General features: G+C 42.7%; 2 protein-coding genes across 8 annotated transcripts in view; one reads left to right on the top strand and one right to left on the bottom strand.

The window, feature by feature from the left end:
• Positions 1-17,370, top strand: part of LOC117973462 (stannin) — a 28,779-nt gene that overhangs the window by 6,743 nt on the left and 4,666 nt on the right. The window contains exon 1 of one of the 6 annotated variants that reach the window (XM_059035345.1): positions 10,363-10,423. The exons of 1 other annotated variant lie outside the window; for it this stretch is intronic. The gene's annotated coding sequence lies outside the window, so the exon portion shown is untranslated. Of the gene's footprint in view, positions 1-10,362; positions 10,424-13,745; positions 13,768-14,605; positions 14,908-15,337; positions 16,243-17,370 lie in introns of those variants that run through there. 4 more of the 6 variants (XM_034925953.2, XM_034925947.2, XM_034925950.2 and 1 more) reach the window with 4 other exon arrangements.
• Positions 2,849-13,800, bottom strand: LOC117418330 (lipopolysaccharide-induced tumor necrosis factor-alpha factor homolog). Of its 2 annotated transcripts, none has more exons than XM_059035342.1 (4): positions 13,676-13,800; positions 7,526-7,804; positions 6,554-6,710; positions 2,849-3,987 (listed from the first exon to the last, which is right to left on the bottom strand). In XM_059035342.1, the coding sequence occupies exons 1-4, from the start codon at positions 13,707-13,709 to the stop codon at positions 3,879-3,881; spliced, it is 579 nt and encodes a 192-aa protein (XP_058891325.1). In that variant the 5' UTR covers positions 13,710-13,800; the 3' UTR covers positions 2,849-3,878. The 2 variants fall into 2 exon arrangements, with proteins under 2 accessions (XP_058891325.1, XP_058891326.1); XM_059035343.1 differs by lacking the exon at positions 13,676-13,800 and adding an exon at positions 10,918-11,074.

Raw genomic sequence — 17,370 nt, 5'->3', positions numbered from 1 at the left:
TGAAATCTACATCGGGCCAGACTGATTGCTGTAAACAATGAGGCTCCGATCCAGGACCAGGATTGGAGACCCCTTTTGTAAACTAGCCGGGTACCTTTACAAGGCTGGGCAGCATGTAATTCAAATTCCTAACAGCGTCAGTGTACATATGTTTTTAATTGGAAGACGTGTGGAATTGCGAGCAGAAGAGTTGTGCAGATCGGCATGCAAAGACGTTTTACTGGAAAGTGCTCTGGAAAAGGGAAGGGAGTATAATTGGCAGGCTGCCAGCGCCCATTCTTTTAATTGACTCCATCCTTAACTGCAACAAAAGCATAAGACGTGCTGTAATGACACGCTGGTTCTCTGGCACTTCAAGCATAAGAATATACTTTTTTGTTTGTATATGTAACTATAATAAATGCAATTGCGATACATTATGGTAATAATGTACCATATTAAAAATGAAGGCAAACTTTCAGTAATAGTTTTTTTTAATTTAATTTAATTTAATTTAATGTTTTTTAAATAACGAGAGGAAGATTTTACTCTGCTTGCTTACTGATTTGATCTGAGAACTTTAATACAAGGGGAAAAAATATGCAATCATACATTCAGTGTTGTGTGTCCGCTGTGCCACTGGTACTCAGTATACATAATGACAAGAGATACACCCTTACAGAGAAGCAAAGTTTCATTTTAAAAACAGAAACTGTAAATAATGCTACCTGGACCGTCCCTGAAGATATGATGGACTATGAGATACAGAATTATAGACGAGATAGTTCAGCCCTACGCATTGTAGAAATTGCACACACCCACATTCGTAAATTAGACTTGTATCATTGAATATAAAAAATAAATAATACAAAAAATGTAAAAAATAAGACAGCAGTGCTGAGTTAAAGCGTTCATGTTTATTCCGCTATATGTTACAATGTTCAAAACACTGTGTGCTACTGTACGACAAAACCGCTTGTTTAAAAGCTTTTGTTAATATGCAGCAAAATGAACAAACCGCACGGACAAGAAGATTGGCGCATCTCGCAATACAACTTTTAAACATATTGCACCAGCTGTAATGCAAACAAACAAACTAAAAAAAGGAAAAACATACAAAATACTTACCTATTATCTCGAAAGCGGTCTTGCCTCTGGAATAAAAGCGTCAATAGACTCGAGTTCCTTACTGGACTGTTTCTGTACAGTCTTAAAGGGCGGGGCAAAACAAAATGTGCAACCCCCACCCCCCCGACCCCAATATAACAACAAGCCAGAGTGAGAGCTGGACCATGCTGAGAGCTGGACGATGGCAGAGGGACATACAGGGTCTAGTTTTTGGTAGAGCTGGTTGTCATCTGCATAGGAGTGAAACACGAGGCTGTGTTGGTGGATGAGGTGACCCAGGGGAATCATGTCGATGTTGAAGAGGCCCAAGAACAGACCGTTGAGGGGCACTGCAAGTGACTGTATGATTGTACAGTATTTTGGATACATTTTAGTTATTTTTCTATTTCATGTATTTCACAGTACACTGCTGTTGCATGGTATGTGTGTGTATCCTGCAATTAAGGTTACAGGTACACTATAGCATAACAGCAAAGGGTTTAAGTACCTCAGCTTCGACTGCATATATCATCATTAATAATCCTCCTAACTGAGCAAAACACTGAAGCAGATTAATACATCTGAGGATGACAGAAGTGGGTACATTTTGCAAACTTGGGCCTGAATTAAATCAGTTTATAGTGTTGCCATTGCTATACTTTATAATGCATTTGGTACTGCCATGAATTAGATTTTATTATTATTATTATTATTATTATTATTATTATTATTATTATTATTTATTTCTTAGCAGACTCCCTTATCCAGGGTGACTTACAGTCGTAAATAAAGATTCCAGCGCAACTCTGTAACAATCTGTGTGGCAATATATTTAGTATCTTGGAAACGCTGTAAAGACAAAGCTGATATGAACGCTGGGCGCGTGTTTACTGGCTTGTTTTATCAGGTGCTGTTTTCCGCGTGGTTTGTGGTGATGCTCTCCATATTGCAATGTACAAACCACACTTCCTGCTGTTTCTTTAACTATTAAACGGTGTTGAATTCAGACACACTGAAGGAAACCTAATAGGCTCATTGAGAAACATTTTGACTATTGTATTAATCTGTGACTTCATGCCACCCCTCTGGATGATAAAATCTATTATAACCTGGGTGCTTGGCATGAACTTTATCCTGTCCAGTCTTGTTTTGACATCTATATGTAACAGCAAACAATCACATTGATATTTATGAGCCAATATTGACTTCTCCTGATCTAATAAAATTAAAAATTCAAGGCGTATATGTTCTGATTTTGCTCTCTTAGTCACACAGGGACTTCAGGTGCATTCAATGATGGCTGGTTTAATTAACCATATTTGTTGTGTGTTAGCTTTGGGTTCAGTTATGCAGCTGCTTAACGTTTAAAGTCTTGCATAAAAAAATGGTCACGTTTATCCTGTGCAGAACAGCATGATTTAGGCAGGGGGTTTGATTTGATCAATCTATTACTGAGAAGCAGGGGTGGAAATAAGACTCCTGTTGCACAGCAGTGTCACCCATTCCAAGTGTTAATGCAAGCTTCATTAACCACAGTGGATAGGTAACAAGCTCAGATGTGTCATTAAACTCCTAGTAAAACCAGGAATGGATCACACTGCTATGCAATAGTAGTTTTAAATCTGGACAAAACATTGTCAATCGTGGCTTTTTTTTACTTCTTACTCAATACAGAACACAATGAATGACTGAATGAAGGACACAAACTCATATTGGGATTGGCAGAGAAAGAATTGTGCATTTCGAACACCAACAACCATCATCATGTTACATTTTTATAGCACTTGTAGAAAAACAGTTTGGGAAACAGAGCTTTAAAGAAAACATGAAGCGAGATACAGATACAAGAATAAACTATATATTTATGTATATTTACTGTATATTTATGTTACTTAGAAATAATACATCATACAAAATGTTATCTTAGTTTTAAAAAAGAAAGCAATGTACTGATACTTTACTGCCAAGAAACAAAGAAAGTTGTGAAAAAGTGTTTTTGTTTAAAATACACCCAAGGCACTTGGTAGGTAAAAAATATTATTATTTTTAAAATATTAACATAAAGTGATAATGAAAGTGATGCTTGTGATTAATGTTGGTTAAGTGTCTGTAATATGTGAATACAGCACCTGGACTGCAGCAGTACAGTGTAGCTCACTACAGTACTGGGAGTGTGCCACTGCAGACCCAGAATACTACAGAGCAGTCCGCTTCATTGGGAATGCAGGGGCACAGGTCTCTATAGGATAGGATAACATGCTAACATTAAACTTTCTTTTTCCTAAAGCCCATTCAAATAATTGCACATACTTATTTAAATGTTCTTAAAAAACAAAACCCCAAAAGCCACTAAACTGTGATAGTAATAACTGCAATAGTTTGTTTGCTTATTTAGTTTAGCAAGGAGATTTGATGTATATATATATATATATATATATATATATATATATATATATATATATATATGTATACCTATATCTATAGATATAATAATAATAATAAAAAAAAATGATATATATGCCAGGGTACAATCTGTTGGGGTTCTGATTGCTGAGAAACTGACTCCAGATTTATTTAACAATATCCTATAAACAACAGACCCCAGATAAAGGCTTTAAGGCTGCAGGCTGGGGCAGCTCGGAGGCGGTCTGTGCATTCACGGTTCCCTCGTTAAGGAAGGAAATTGGGTACGTTGTGATTTTTATATGCACGCGCCTCTCTCCCTTTCCCTCCTTCTCCTGCCCTGACAGCTAGAGCTCTTGAAAAGGGAGTGATGAATAATCTGCGGTCTGCTACAGGCGCCTGTGGTGTCCAATGACGCGGTTGCAATTCGGACACCAGTGATTCACGTCTTTCGCACCGTCGATGCAGAAGGGGATCAGGCAGCAACCGTAGAGGCACCTGCGCAGAACAGAAAGACACACGCTTCATTAATGAATACACTCTTCACTGAAATCACTAATCCAGATATATTCAGAATCGAGAACCATGCAGCCTTTTATTTATATATTACACACTAGCTGAAGTACCTGGCGTTGCCCGGGGAAATTCAGTATTTCAATATTTCATGCATGACACATTGGGGGACGGTAGCCTTGTGGTTTCCTGTAAGTTACCGATCTTGGGTGTCGCACAATGCGCTCGGACCCCTTTACCTTTCTTTAACTTTATTTTTGTTTGGTTTTTTGCCATTTTTAAATTTAAAAGTTTTTTTTTTTCTTTTATTTATTTTTTGGTTTTGTGGGTTTCTTTAATTTGAGATACACAGCTAGTGTTGTGATCCAGCGATGGGGTCACTAAATAAAGCACCCCGGGGCTCAAAAGACTGGATCCAAACCCAGCCCTGGACCGTCCCCAGGATGAAAGAGGAGGCCGTGCAGAGTGTGGCTGCACTGGCTCCTGCGGGTCCCGAATGCAGAAACGAACAGACAGACGCACAAACCTTCTTCTTTATATATCTTGAGATCATTTGTGGTGAAACCGCTTTTGTCAGGCTGGCCCGGAACTCTGTCACCACTGCTGTGTGGGTGTGTCAAGAAATCTCAAGAGTCGGTGTATATGTTTTAGCGTGGTTTGTTCAACTAACTAACACAGTTTTCTTTAAACAAAATTTAAACCATGTAAAATTCAAACCATGTATCTTTTAAAGAATACCTTTCTTTGTTTTAAGTTTTTTCCCCTCCAAAACCCCACCCCACGCCACCCCTCACCTCACCACGCCACGCCACGCCCCCTTGCCACACCTCATCACACCCCACCTCGCCACGCCCCCTACCACACCTCACCCCACCCCACCCCACCCCACACGGCACCATGCTTCACCTCACCCCACACCACGCCTCACCACCTCACCTCGCCACGCCATGCCCCCTTGCCACACCACACCACACCACACCTCGCCCCACCCCGCCCCGCATCACGCTTCACCTCACCCCACCTCACCACGCCTCACCCCACCTCCTTTTCCTGGTAGTGGCTACCCCCATACCCCTCTTGCATCCTTCCCAAACCCCCTCAGTTTATATACAGCCATAACTGAAGCTTAACCAGTTCCACCTTTCCAACTGTTTGGAAACTGGCGTCTGTTTTGACTCCCAGCAACCACTCACCAAGTTATGGTAGCGCAGGTACACCCCATGACTAAACAAAGTAATGTTATGGGGCGTGGATGTGGTAAACTTACTTTCTAATCACCCTACATAAATATATCTATTTATCTATATAGTACTTTTAGAAATAGTAAAAGTCAAATTAAATGTCACACGTTTAGACTAAAAGTCTTTTTTGTTCAAAATCTTCAATGCCCGCCAGGTCACTTTTTGGAGAATTTGTTGCAGTCACGGCAGAACCCTCACAGGACAGTAGGGTCATCTTTGACAAAACAAAATGCACCCACTCCCGCTGTCAGGACCGCATACCCAGAATGAGAGGTCTCCCTGGATCAAGATAATAAACATCACCTGTCTGTGACTAACAGGCAGGTATTCAAACAGGCCAAGAAGCCTGTTTGAGGCAATCTGTGTGAAGCCTGTGAATATGAAGCCTGTGAAGAGACCTGTATGATCGAACAAAGAAAGGTAGTGTGCGAACCTTACTGAACAAAAAGTGTTTTTGTTTTACCGGAAAACGGTGTAGACGTTTCGCTAAGAGTTTAGTTAGTACTCCAGGTGGGAGTTAGCTTTTTGTTTTGGTTTAATTTTGATATTGTAAATAGTAAAAAGTGCTAAACCTGCAATTCTGTGTTTGGTTCTGTATTTAAAAAAGGCAAAATGAGCCTCAGCCACAAGGCTGTGCTACAATACATACATATATATAACCCAAATTAAACCACACGTGTGCGTGTATGTTTACCTCTTTATGTATTAATAACGTTTGTTAATATACTTTAATTGGGGGGGGGGGCGGTTGCCATGCCACCTGCACTGGCATTCACAGACGCATGGGTTTGAGGTGCGAGTGAATTCAGACCACATCCCGTCTGAAGCAGCAGCAGCAGCAGCTGCCTGCCCACCCTCTAAAGATGCCCGTGTCAGGCTGACGGAAGCGCGGTCGCGGTCCACTTACAGACAAATTACATTTTAGAACAATAAATAGATTTTTAAAAAATGCAGCGCTCCAGAGACAATCACAGCACCAGACACGATCAAATACATGATCAAACAGAGCACCAGACACGATCAAATACATGATGCTAACATTCGTGGAGATCAGTCCACCTGTTGGTGCTGCCCCCGCTGCTGTACCTCACCCACGATGGCGATTCCTCCACACAGCCCCGCTGCTGTACCTACCCCACGATGGCGATTCCTCCACACAGCCCCGCTGCTGTACCTACCCCATGATGGAGATTCCTCCACACAGCCCCGCTGCTGTACCTACCCCACGATGGTGATTCCTCCACACAGCCCCGCTGCTGTACCTACCCCACGATGGAGATTCCTCCGCACAGCCCCACTGCTGTACCTACCCCACGATGGCGATTCCTCCGCACAGGAGCCAGGTGAGGGTCCCGGATGTATACTCCAGCCGGGTCACAATGAGCTGCTGGCAGGCTGGGCAGTTCATCTGGACAGCTTGGTCTCTGAAAATCACGCTGGGCTGCACTACAATCGTCTGCATCGACACTGCATGGGAGAACGGGGGGGTTTAAACACTGCAGTTTAATGTGTTCACCGGAGGGGGGGGGGGGGGGGGGGGGGGGGGGGGGGGGGCTAAGAGTCATAACCCTCTGTACATTTTAAAGGGTAAACACTTTTAACCCTTTAATAACTGATTAGGAATCTCTGCAACCAATCAGGAAAAACATTAATTTGGTAATGGGTTAATCCGCATAAGTACCTTGTATGTATGCATGCATGCATGTATGTATGAATCTTCACTGAGTGGTCCATGCTGCTGCACTGTAACACAGATTCAAAGTGACTCTTGGCGCACCCCGATCTTACACTGCTCACTTCCCAACGGCATGCTTTAATTACTGGTACGCTACTTTTAAATGTGCAGCACTCCACTTCATGGGAAAGTAATTGCCGGTTTTGTTTTGAACCTTCCCTTCACTTGATCAACATCCCATTCCAAGCCTCTAGGCTACTAGGATTGGGCGTCTGTACCCATTCCAATTCCCTTTTAATCTATTCCAACACCCTTCAAACGAAGTCACTGTTTGTTCCAATGAAAGCAGCTGAACAATCACAACAATTATTAATGTCTCTAAAATGTAAATTCCAGTTCCAGTTCCTACAAAAGGAATATGAATATGAATTGGGAATTGATTTTCAAAAGGAATTGAAATGGAAACACAGGAATTGAACGCCAACCCTCTAGGCCATCGTGCTTAACTAGGGCAGAGGGCAGTCTGGGTACAATGCTGTGACAAATGGCAAACAACTACAAAAAGAACGAAAGAATAAAGAAATGATTGAATTCGGGTCCCACTCACCCACTTGGTTAGTTACGGGGGGTTGCATTGGCTGTCCTGGGTAAGGTGGCTGATTCATCTTTCCCATCTCCGGTCCCTGGGGCGGATACACTGGGTGTGGTGGCTGTACTGGGTAAGCTGGCTGGTTGAGTATTCCCATCGCCGGTCCCTGGGGAGGGTACCCTGGGTTGGGAGGGTACTGGGGATAGGACCCCTTCATCGTGTCGTCATATGAAGGAGGCATGGGTCCTGTTAGGGGAGTAGTGGCATCCATTGGGGGTGCACTGGCCATGTTTTCACCTGATTGGTGAGGGGGGAGAGACAAACACATGAGTGCGTTAACTGCAGATAGGACTGGATCTCTCGAAGGAAGCCTGAACGTAAACAAGGTGTAAGCCTGTATCTGATATACATGTATGACCCTTCTGCTGTCAACACACACTTGTCATTGAAGAAGGCAGCTTAGTCTAGTTTTTACAGCCATCTTTACATTTCACTTTTGGATTTATTTCGAATGGAGCATTGCCTTTCACAAACAGAATTCAAATCGCAGCGGCTTACAATACAATACTGGATAGAAATGAGAATATGACTGCAGATCAATGCCAGGTCCTCGTTGAAGAAGACATGTTCAGGTTAAATGTTTAGTAAGATTCGTATTTATTTATTTATTTATTTATTTATTTATTATTTAATGGGGATTTGTAAGCGCTCTGAAAAGACTGAGGCACAGTTTAGACAAACCTGTAAAACAAATATGCTCAGCATTAACTAGACGGAGTTGTCGCATCATCAAGAACGACTCCCCTACGTTTGTACTGTACGTTTTCTCAAGTAAATTGACCAACAGTGACAACACATCCCGCTGTCCGCAGCCAGACCACTTCTGCAATCCGGCCATGCAAAAAAAAACAGAAGTAACTGACCCAGCCTTCACCGGGGACATGGCAGCTAGCTAGCTTTACTTTTAAACCCATTTCCTGTAAGCTTTCCCATCTCACAAATGCAAGAGGGCGTTTTAATGAGGCTGTGTGGTCCAGTGGTTAAAGAAAGGGGCTTGTAACCAGGAGGTCCCCGGTTCAAATCCCACCTCAGCCACTGACTCATTGTGTGACCCTGAGCAAGTCACACAAAAGGAACAGGTTGTTTTAATGACACAAAAGGAACCGGTTGTTTTAATCACACAAAAGGAACAGGTCGTTTTAATCACACAAAAGGAACAGGTCGTTTTAATAACACAAAAGGAACAGGTCGTTTTAATGACACAAAAGGAACAGGTCGTTTTAATGACACAAAAGGAACAGGTCGTTTTAATGACACAAAAGGAACAGGTCGTTTTAATGACACAAAAGGAACAGGTCGTTTTAATGACACAAAAGGAACAGGTCGTTTTAATGACACAAAAGGAACAGGTCGTTTTAATAACACAAAAGGAACAGGTCGTTTTAATAACACAAAAGGAACAGGTCGTTTTAATGACACAAAGGGAACAGGTTGTTTTAATAACACAAAAGGAACCGGTCGTTTTAATAACACAAAAGGAACATGTCGTTTTAATAACACAAAAGGAACAGGTCGTTTTAATGACACAAGGACTTCCTGCTTGCCCCATCGTGGGTGTGTCCTGGTTTTGTAACAGTGATTTGTTTCCAAATCAGTACATCATGCTCTATTTACAGTACACCGACTGCTGGTACTGTTCGTATTGAATACAATGTTATCATTCCTGATAACCAGGACAGAAGAACTTCGCTTTTGTGTTGATTAATGGAGCACTCAATGGCTTTCTCGTACAGTGCTGACCTAATTGAACTCTGCTGACCCCTAGTGCAAACCATAGGTATTAACATCCCTCACGATGGGCAGGCGATGAAGCTTAGCCCTATGATACAATTGCCATGTCCCTTCAAATAAACAAACCCCATCCTGATAAACGCCTGCATGCACGGAGCACGACAGCCTAACCGTGCACACGTACGGTAAAAATCCACCCTCTTCTCACACTGCCTTATTAAAAAATAGGCTAGAGACAGTACCCTTTGTGTTTGCAACCCAAACCCAGTGCGTGGTACAGAAACGACTCTAAACGGTCTATTCATTTTGCTTTTAGAATTTCAGCCGGACCCTTTTCATTGACTGTTTCCTCATTACTTTAAAGTCGGGTCTTGACGTAATTCTGCGTGCAAGTGTTCTGAGATCCTTGAGCAATCACTTCTGTATGCCTGGAATTGAGTGAGGGGCAATGGCGCTGGATCCGGGGTGTTGTGTAATAATATATATATACACACACACACACACACACACACACACACACACACTCTTGAGAGGTTGGGATCAACTTCCATTCGCATTTAATCAATGACAACACATTGTCGATCAAAATTGCAATTAGCAGTATTTTGTTAAAATGACAACACATTACTTGCATCGAGGTCTCTGTTAGTCAATTATACTGGCTTCCTGTGAAAGCAGGTGAACCACCACAACAACGATCAAGCCTATTCCTTTGAACGCCTGGATGCAGGCCTAATCGATTCGATGAAACAGTTAAGAGATCGTTTAAAACCAAACTCAATCTCTGGCAGCCTGGGCTCCCTTTGCCTTGTTTTGAAAGTACGCACTATAATAAGAGCACTGATGTGTGTGGTTATGGTTTGCATCAGTCACGCTAATTGAAATCGCAGAACTCCGGAGATTGCACGTCTCGTTTTGTTCAATGCCCGCCATCGACACACAGAGCTCAAGTCAAGAGACACCGCGTTGTTGCAGAGTTTTGTAATATTCAAAGTGTGGCTGTGAAACGAGAAGCCGCTTGATCCTGAAATCACCACTCAGGCCCGCAGGCTCACTCACTGCGTGTTGTTTCATTGTTTCTGCGAACACGCCCAGTCCGGTAAAACGAAACCAACACGGATTCCGGTAAGTGCCACACAGCGGGGCATGGGTTTGGCTATACTGTGTGTACCGCAACGATTCGAAAATGGGTCGGAACCGCTAACGAGTGTACGATACTCGAACTTGCATTTCTATAGTTGTCTGACAAATCTCATACTTACTCCCAACTTATAGAAAAAAACACCCGGGCGGAAAACCCCTTCGCGCACACACACACACACACACACACACACACACACACACACACACACACACACACACACACACACACACACACACACACACACCTCTAGCTTTTATGAAACCGCAAACATTTATTTAACTTTTTAGAGCTAATGTTTCAAATATGATCCAAAATAATACAACCTTCTGTAAGGAATGTAAACAACCACGGATCTGCCGTCCTGAAACTTCTATTTCTGTTGTAATCGTATAAAGCATCAACACACAAACACCAAGGAAACAAACAAAGAAAACCGTGGAAAAAGAACAAAAAACACAACGTTTCGAGCACAAACCTGTACGCGAGCGTCCAAACAATACAACAAAATCCGCAGGAATTGAAAAGCAGGAAAAGACGTGAAATATTGGTTTCCTCTGTGTCCCTTCTTGACGTTCGCTAAGAAACACCCCCTCATTTAATCATCCAGACTGACGAACCGCCCCCACTAAACTAAACAGCGCGTCTGCTTCTTTAGTTAGCAAAAAAAAAAAACCAAAAACTTTCCACTGAGCGTTGTATGGGGTGAGGCGCGTACCATTTACACACGCGTCATTTTACTAACGCTACTGTGTATGTTAATACATTTCTGCCAAGACTCTCTCTCTCTATATATATATATAAGAGACTGCAACTACTTTATATAAAAGAATTCAGAACCACCTTTCATTAATTAGAAATAAAAAAATGAATGAACCAATAGTACAGCACTTCACCAGTCAGGGACATGACATAAATGATGTAAAGTTTGTAGTATTAGAACAGCTCAAATTAGACAATGCGACATATAGAAGAATAAAAGAAAGTAAATGGATAAATAGACTGAATACGATTATGCCAGCGGGACTCAACAGAAAAGAATTAACTAATTAACTTCAATAAATAACATTTAAATAAATAAACGAAATTCATTCAAAAGTTGTGCATACTGATGCGCTGGGGAGGCCAAATCTAGACTGATCCTCAGAGCCAGCATTGCATGATATAATACAAATATAAGTTTATATAAAGTAGTGTTAATTAGAATTAATACAGATTCAAAGATAGAAGGAGAGATGATGTCACAATATATAGAACACCATTACATCATGTAAGAATAAATCATGGATTTGAATGTAAACAATAACAAGTAGTTGTCATGCCGTCAAAAACCTATAAATACCTCCCTTGAGAAAGATATGTACAGCATATCGAAACGTTGGGCAGCTGGCTCTTTGAGCTAACTATATATATATATATATATATATATATATATATATATTAGCTCAAAAGGATATATATTTTAGCTGAAAAGGATATTTCAGGTACTTAAAAAGGTAGAATCATTGATTACAAATCAATTATCAGGACGTTTCGGACTACAAGTCCTTCATCGGCTGAATACAAAAAAACACAGTGCTTTAAGAAGTTGATAAAAAAAAGTAGTCTTTTAAACAAAATTCCAGAATGTTGTTGATGATGATGATGATGATGATGATGATGACCACGTTGTGCAGCTTGTAAATACATTCACAGCATCACAGTAGTTAAGGGAGCAAAATCCTCATTTACTATCCATGATACTTTTACTTGCATGAGTAAAGGAATAGGATATTGCATCGGCTGCATCAAATGTAACAAGCTATATATTTTAACAGAAATGACCACACTATAGAAGACACCACAATCTGAGGGATGGTTCAATGCTGTGGAACTAATGCTGTCAGGAAGCAAAAGGAATGTGAACTTATTTTCAAACTAGGCACTTTGGAACCATTTGGAATGAACATTCTATTCTGAGGTCATCATCCTTTTCTTTTTTCTTATTGATCATTTTGGTACACAGCAGTTTTCCTTTTTCTCAATATATATATATATATACACACACACACGTTGTTGTTTATATTGCCTACTATTCCCTAAGCACACAAAACACAATTTCTATTTAATATTACATAAACATAAAAACTAGTAGCTTATTGATCCCAGAATCTCATCAAGCAGCTTCTTGAAGGATCCCAGGGTGTCAGCTTCAACAACATTACTGGGGAGTTGGTTCCAGACCCTCACAATTCTCTGTGTTAAAAAGTGCCTCCTGTTTTCTGTTCTGAATGCCCCTTTATCTAATCTCCATTTGTGACCCCTGGTCCTTGTTTCTTTTTTCAGGTCGAAAAAGTCCCCTGGGTCGACATTGTCAATACCTTTTAGAATTGTGAATGTTTGAATCAGATCACTGTGTAGTCTTCTTTGTTCAAGCATAGGATTATCCCTAATAACGACGGTGTTATAATCATGTGTGCATCAGATAATAGCGAACCCTCACTTCTAAATATAGCACCACGCCACTGGATCCATAACTCTAAACCTTCATCCTATCAAGTGATATATGTGTGTGTGTGTGTGTGTGATGGAAATTCAACAATGCGCACGCGAATCCTAGTCCTATAGTCCAGATGCAAACGCGCATCAATGGGCGTAAGGGTTAGTCAGACAAAAGTCTTGCAGTTGAATATAATGTCTGCCATGCTCTTAAGATTCGCGGTATCTCGCCTCCAGCAGGCGTGCAATGGTAAGCGATAGGCAGCGCGCCAGCTGGTTGGGGCGGGAGTAGGGGAGATCTTGAGACCTGTTAATTCACACATTATAAAGCATACACTTCAGCGCATATTGGGTATCCCATCTGAGCCGACTGACAAACAGGATCGTATAATGATTACTGCCTGAACGACCCGCAGGTGCTGTGCACATAGCAGAAACATCTGCTAACAGGCAAACCCCAGACCACCACATTTTCAACGGGAAGCCTTCTAGATCCAACGGTGATAAACAAGCACTCCTAGCACGTACTCACGATTCTCAACTCCAGCAGCGTGCGAGCTCTGTAAAGGGAAGCTCATCTCATATACAAGGTTAGACTGTTTCGCTGTTACAAGGAGACAGGTGGTGCAGTGCGCTAGTTCACTAGCATGCTGTGCTGGTCTCCTTGGAGGACTGGGTTCAAATCTGTCTGACTCCTTCCTTTGTTTTCAAAGAGTTAGTTAATTTAGCTTATAGACAAGTGTGAAACAACGCATTACCGTAGGAGCTGGTGGCACAGCGGGCGAATTCCATGCCCGCCTCTTCCCAAAGACTGATGTTCGAATCCGGATCCCAGCGGTGAGTTTTGGAGGTAAGTAAGGGCGTTGGTTGTAACTGATGATGGTGTTTGCGTGTCCACAGACGGAGGAGAAGCAGGCCTGCTTGTGAATTAGCCCACTATGCCATTACATGGAAGAGCTGGCTTTTCCATTGGCTAGAAGATCAATTAACCCAGTGTGTTTTACACAGAGACACGCCCCCGGTGGAGCTCAATAATTCTGTGCGGCTCTGACAAGTGGTTAACCCCCGTTCAGATATAAAGACATTTCTGATACATTCTTAAAATACATAAAAAATAAACTATTTATAACCAGGAGAGTACTGTGTATACATAATAAAGCTATTGGTGAATTTACTACCTGCACTACCCATTACAAACAGCAGAGGGCGCCAGCAACCGCTTGTCAGCGCCGCGTCTGCGCTCTTTCTAAAATCCTATGGGTTTCAATTTTCCTCTCTACTCGGTTTTCATAATTATTCGATTTTGTACATAATTTAAATACATCCATATTTGTTTCTAAATCGATAACCATGCTTTTATTTTAATGTGTGTTTTATTTTTTTTAAATGTCAACCATCATACTACAGATCACGTACATTTATTTGCTTAAAACAAAAACAAAACACGTCACACGGTTACTTCGTTGCGCTATTGGCTGATCTCTCCCTGTCGTCCCGGTTGCTGATGCTTTTGTTCGATTTCATTGGCCGGCAGCCTCGTCAGTCACACCAATTTTTGTATTTCCTGCAACATGAAACAATGCGGTGGGCGGGGTTGTGCTAATGAGTCTCAGAGAGAGAGAGAGAGAGAGAGAGAGAGAGAGAGAGAGAGAGAGAGAGAGAGAGAGAGAGAGAGAGAGAGAGAGAGAGAGAGAGAGAGAGAGAGAGAGAGAGAGAGAGAGAGAGATATCGAGATCTGCGTGAAGAGTTAACGCAAATATCATGGATTTCGACCTTGATGGAAAGCATGACCGATCCTGAACACGCCGCTGCTTGCTTTGATAAGGAATAATCACCCTGAAGCACGGTCGCACCCAACAGCACAGCCAGGGTGAGCATTTCAATTTGAATCGTTCTTTATTTATTTACTTATATCTTTATTGATTTTCAGTGCAGCGGGGATGAGGAGGTTTGCGTTTGATAAACCGATCGAGAAATCGCTTCACAAAAGGTTAGATTTATAAATGGTTATTTTATAATAATGAAGGCAGTTCAGCGTCTGCGCAGAACGGCAAGCAACGGTGTCATTGTTCTTGTCACGGGTGTATGTATGTATGTATGCATGCATGCATGCGTGTTTGTATGTATGCATGCGTGTTTGTGTGTGTGCGTGTTTCTGAACTCGCGAATGCTGCGGTGTTGTAACGTTTTATTTAGTAGCGCTTGGCTGTTGTTGCAGGGTGGATGTAGCGGACCGGATCCGTTACACTGGAGCTGTACGGATGTTGCAGTGGAAGTATATCCGTCTCTCTCTCTCAGAATCGACAGTCTAGAGACGGCTGGGAGGTGGAGGTGTCGGGGGCTGGGTTTGGCGTGGTATTAATCCACGGATTCGTTAGGACAGCCATGTACAGTATTTATAGATTCATTTGAATGCATTTATTTTAAGATGCTCGCGGCTGGGCTGTGCTTTACACATTTAATAATGATATGTGCTCGTGCCGACAGCCTGTTCAAAATGCGCATTCCTCCGTCCTGTCATTTTACAAGCACGAGAAGCGTACACGCATCGTTATGTGTCGCCTTCGAGATAATATACACTATAGCTGCACGCTCATTTCCACAAGTTATCACATATCTAGGGACAGAACCGATTGATTACATGTATTTATTTATTTTTAAAAACCGTGTATGTGTTAGTGCGTGATGTGCCCGTTTCTCGCGTTGAGAAGACGCTAATGTAATATCGTATATGGATGACGTGTGCTCTATACTGTACAAGTCTGACAGTGCGGGATGGAAATAAGACTCCCATTGCATAGCAGTTTGATCCAGTCTTGGTTTTACACCTGAGCTTGTTACCTACACACTGTGGCTAATCAAGCTGCTGTTGAAAGCTGGCGTGGGTGAAACGGCTGTGCAGTAGCTGTGGATTGGTGGTTTGGACAGTGATAGAACCCTGCAGCTCGCTTGACCACAATCTCAATTATTCCATAATGGACTTTATCAGGAAGCTTGTTGACAGTCCTGTTAGTTTACATTCCCCGAAGGTGTGTGTGACTGTGTAGCATCGCTCAGCGATCCATATGCATACCCTAACCGCAAGTGAGATCAGAAAAAACAACGAGCAAAACCCAAACTGGAAAACACATAGCTGGGACTGGAATCCGTGTCTGACGCGTGCAGTACCAGTGAAGAGTCCTCGCACAGAGCGTGGAAGACGTGTGCCATGTGCAGCCAGCGTGGCCTAACACTGAATCAGCGAATGGGACAGGGAGATGTGGAGGGAGCACCATGGTCTCCACGCCAGTCCCCACGTGGCACAGTCACACATTGGTGGACATGGGTTAGTAATGAGCATTCAGAAAGCACAAACAAAGCCAGGATGGTGCTCTCAGGAGTAGACTCTGCGACGGTACAGTCCTTTAGCAACAGTGGCACAGAAACCTGATTCCTCAGCAGAAGAGTTTTAGGAAGTGCTTTTATATGCCTCTGCTCATGCTACTCCGCTAGCTGACAGTGCTGTGCTGATCATGTACAATAACATTGCTGTTAACTGCAGAACTCCTGAAGCTGAGATCGGGTTCATGCTCCTATGAAAGTCATTGTAAAAACCTTTCTGGCCCTGAGTTAAAGTGAATGAAATAAATATGGCATGACTCGAAATCAATAACCCCTCTTCTGCATATTGGGAGCCTGGAGTCTGCAGCATCCGTCTGCTTTAGTTGGGTTCTTGCAGTTTGTGTTCCTGTTTAGTGTTTGAGTAGAGCCCCATGCTGGCTGGCTGGCTTGTGTTAGTGTTTGAGTAGAGCCCCATGCTGGCTGGCTGGCTTGTGTTAGTGTTTGAGTAGAGCCCCATGCTGGCTGGCTGGCTGGCTTGTGTTAGTGTTTGAGTAGAGCCCCATGCTGGCTGGCTTGTGTTAGTGTTTGAGTAGAGCCCCATGCTGGCTGGCTGGCTGGCTTGTGTTAATGTTTGAGTAGAGCCCCATGCTGGCTGGCTTGTGTTAATGTTTGAGTAGAGCCCCATGCTAGCTGGCTTGTGTTAGTGTTTGAGTAGAGCCCCATGCTGGCTGGCTTGTGTTAGTGTTTGAGTAGAGCCCCATGCTGGCTGGCTTGTGTTAGTGTTTGAGTAGAGCCCCATGCTGGCTGGCTTGTGTTAGTGTTTGAGTAGAGCCCCATGCTGGCTGGCTTGTGTTAGTGTTTGAGTAGAGCCCCATGCTGGCTGGCTTGTGTTAGTGTTTGAGTAGAGCCCCATGCTGGCTGGCTTGTGTTAGTGTTTGAGTAGAGCTCCATGCTGGCTGGCTTGTGCTTGCTCTCCAGTGTGTGTGTTTGGTGTCTCAGCTGCTCCCTTCACAGCACAGCGGAGCGGAGGACAGACAGCCTGCTCGGAATGCCTTCCAGTGATTTCAATCCGCTTCATTCCGTGCATTCCGGGACATTCCCAGAGAATGATGGGATTCCATTCAGTTAGTGT

The sequence above is a fragment of the Acipenser ruthenus genome, chromosome 13 (assembly GCF_902713425.1).
Source record: "Acipenser ruthenus chromosome 13, fAciRut3.2 maternal haplotype, whole genome shotgun sequence".
NCBI lineage: Eukaryota > Metazoa > Chordata > Actinopteri > Acipenseriformes > Acipenseridae > Acipenser > Acipenser ruthenus.
The sequence above is the reverse complement of the archived record's forward strand: the minus strand, read 5'-3'. Positions and strand labels throughout refer to the sequence as shown.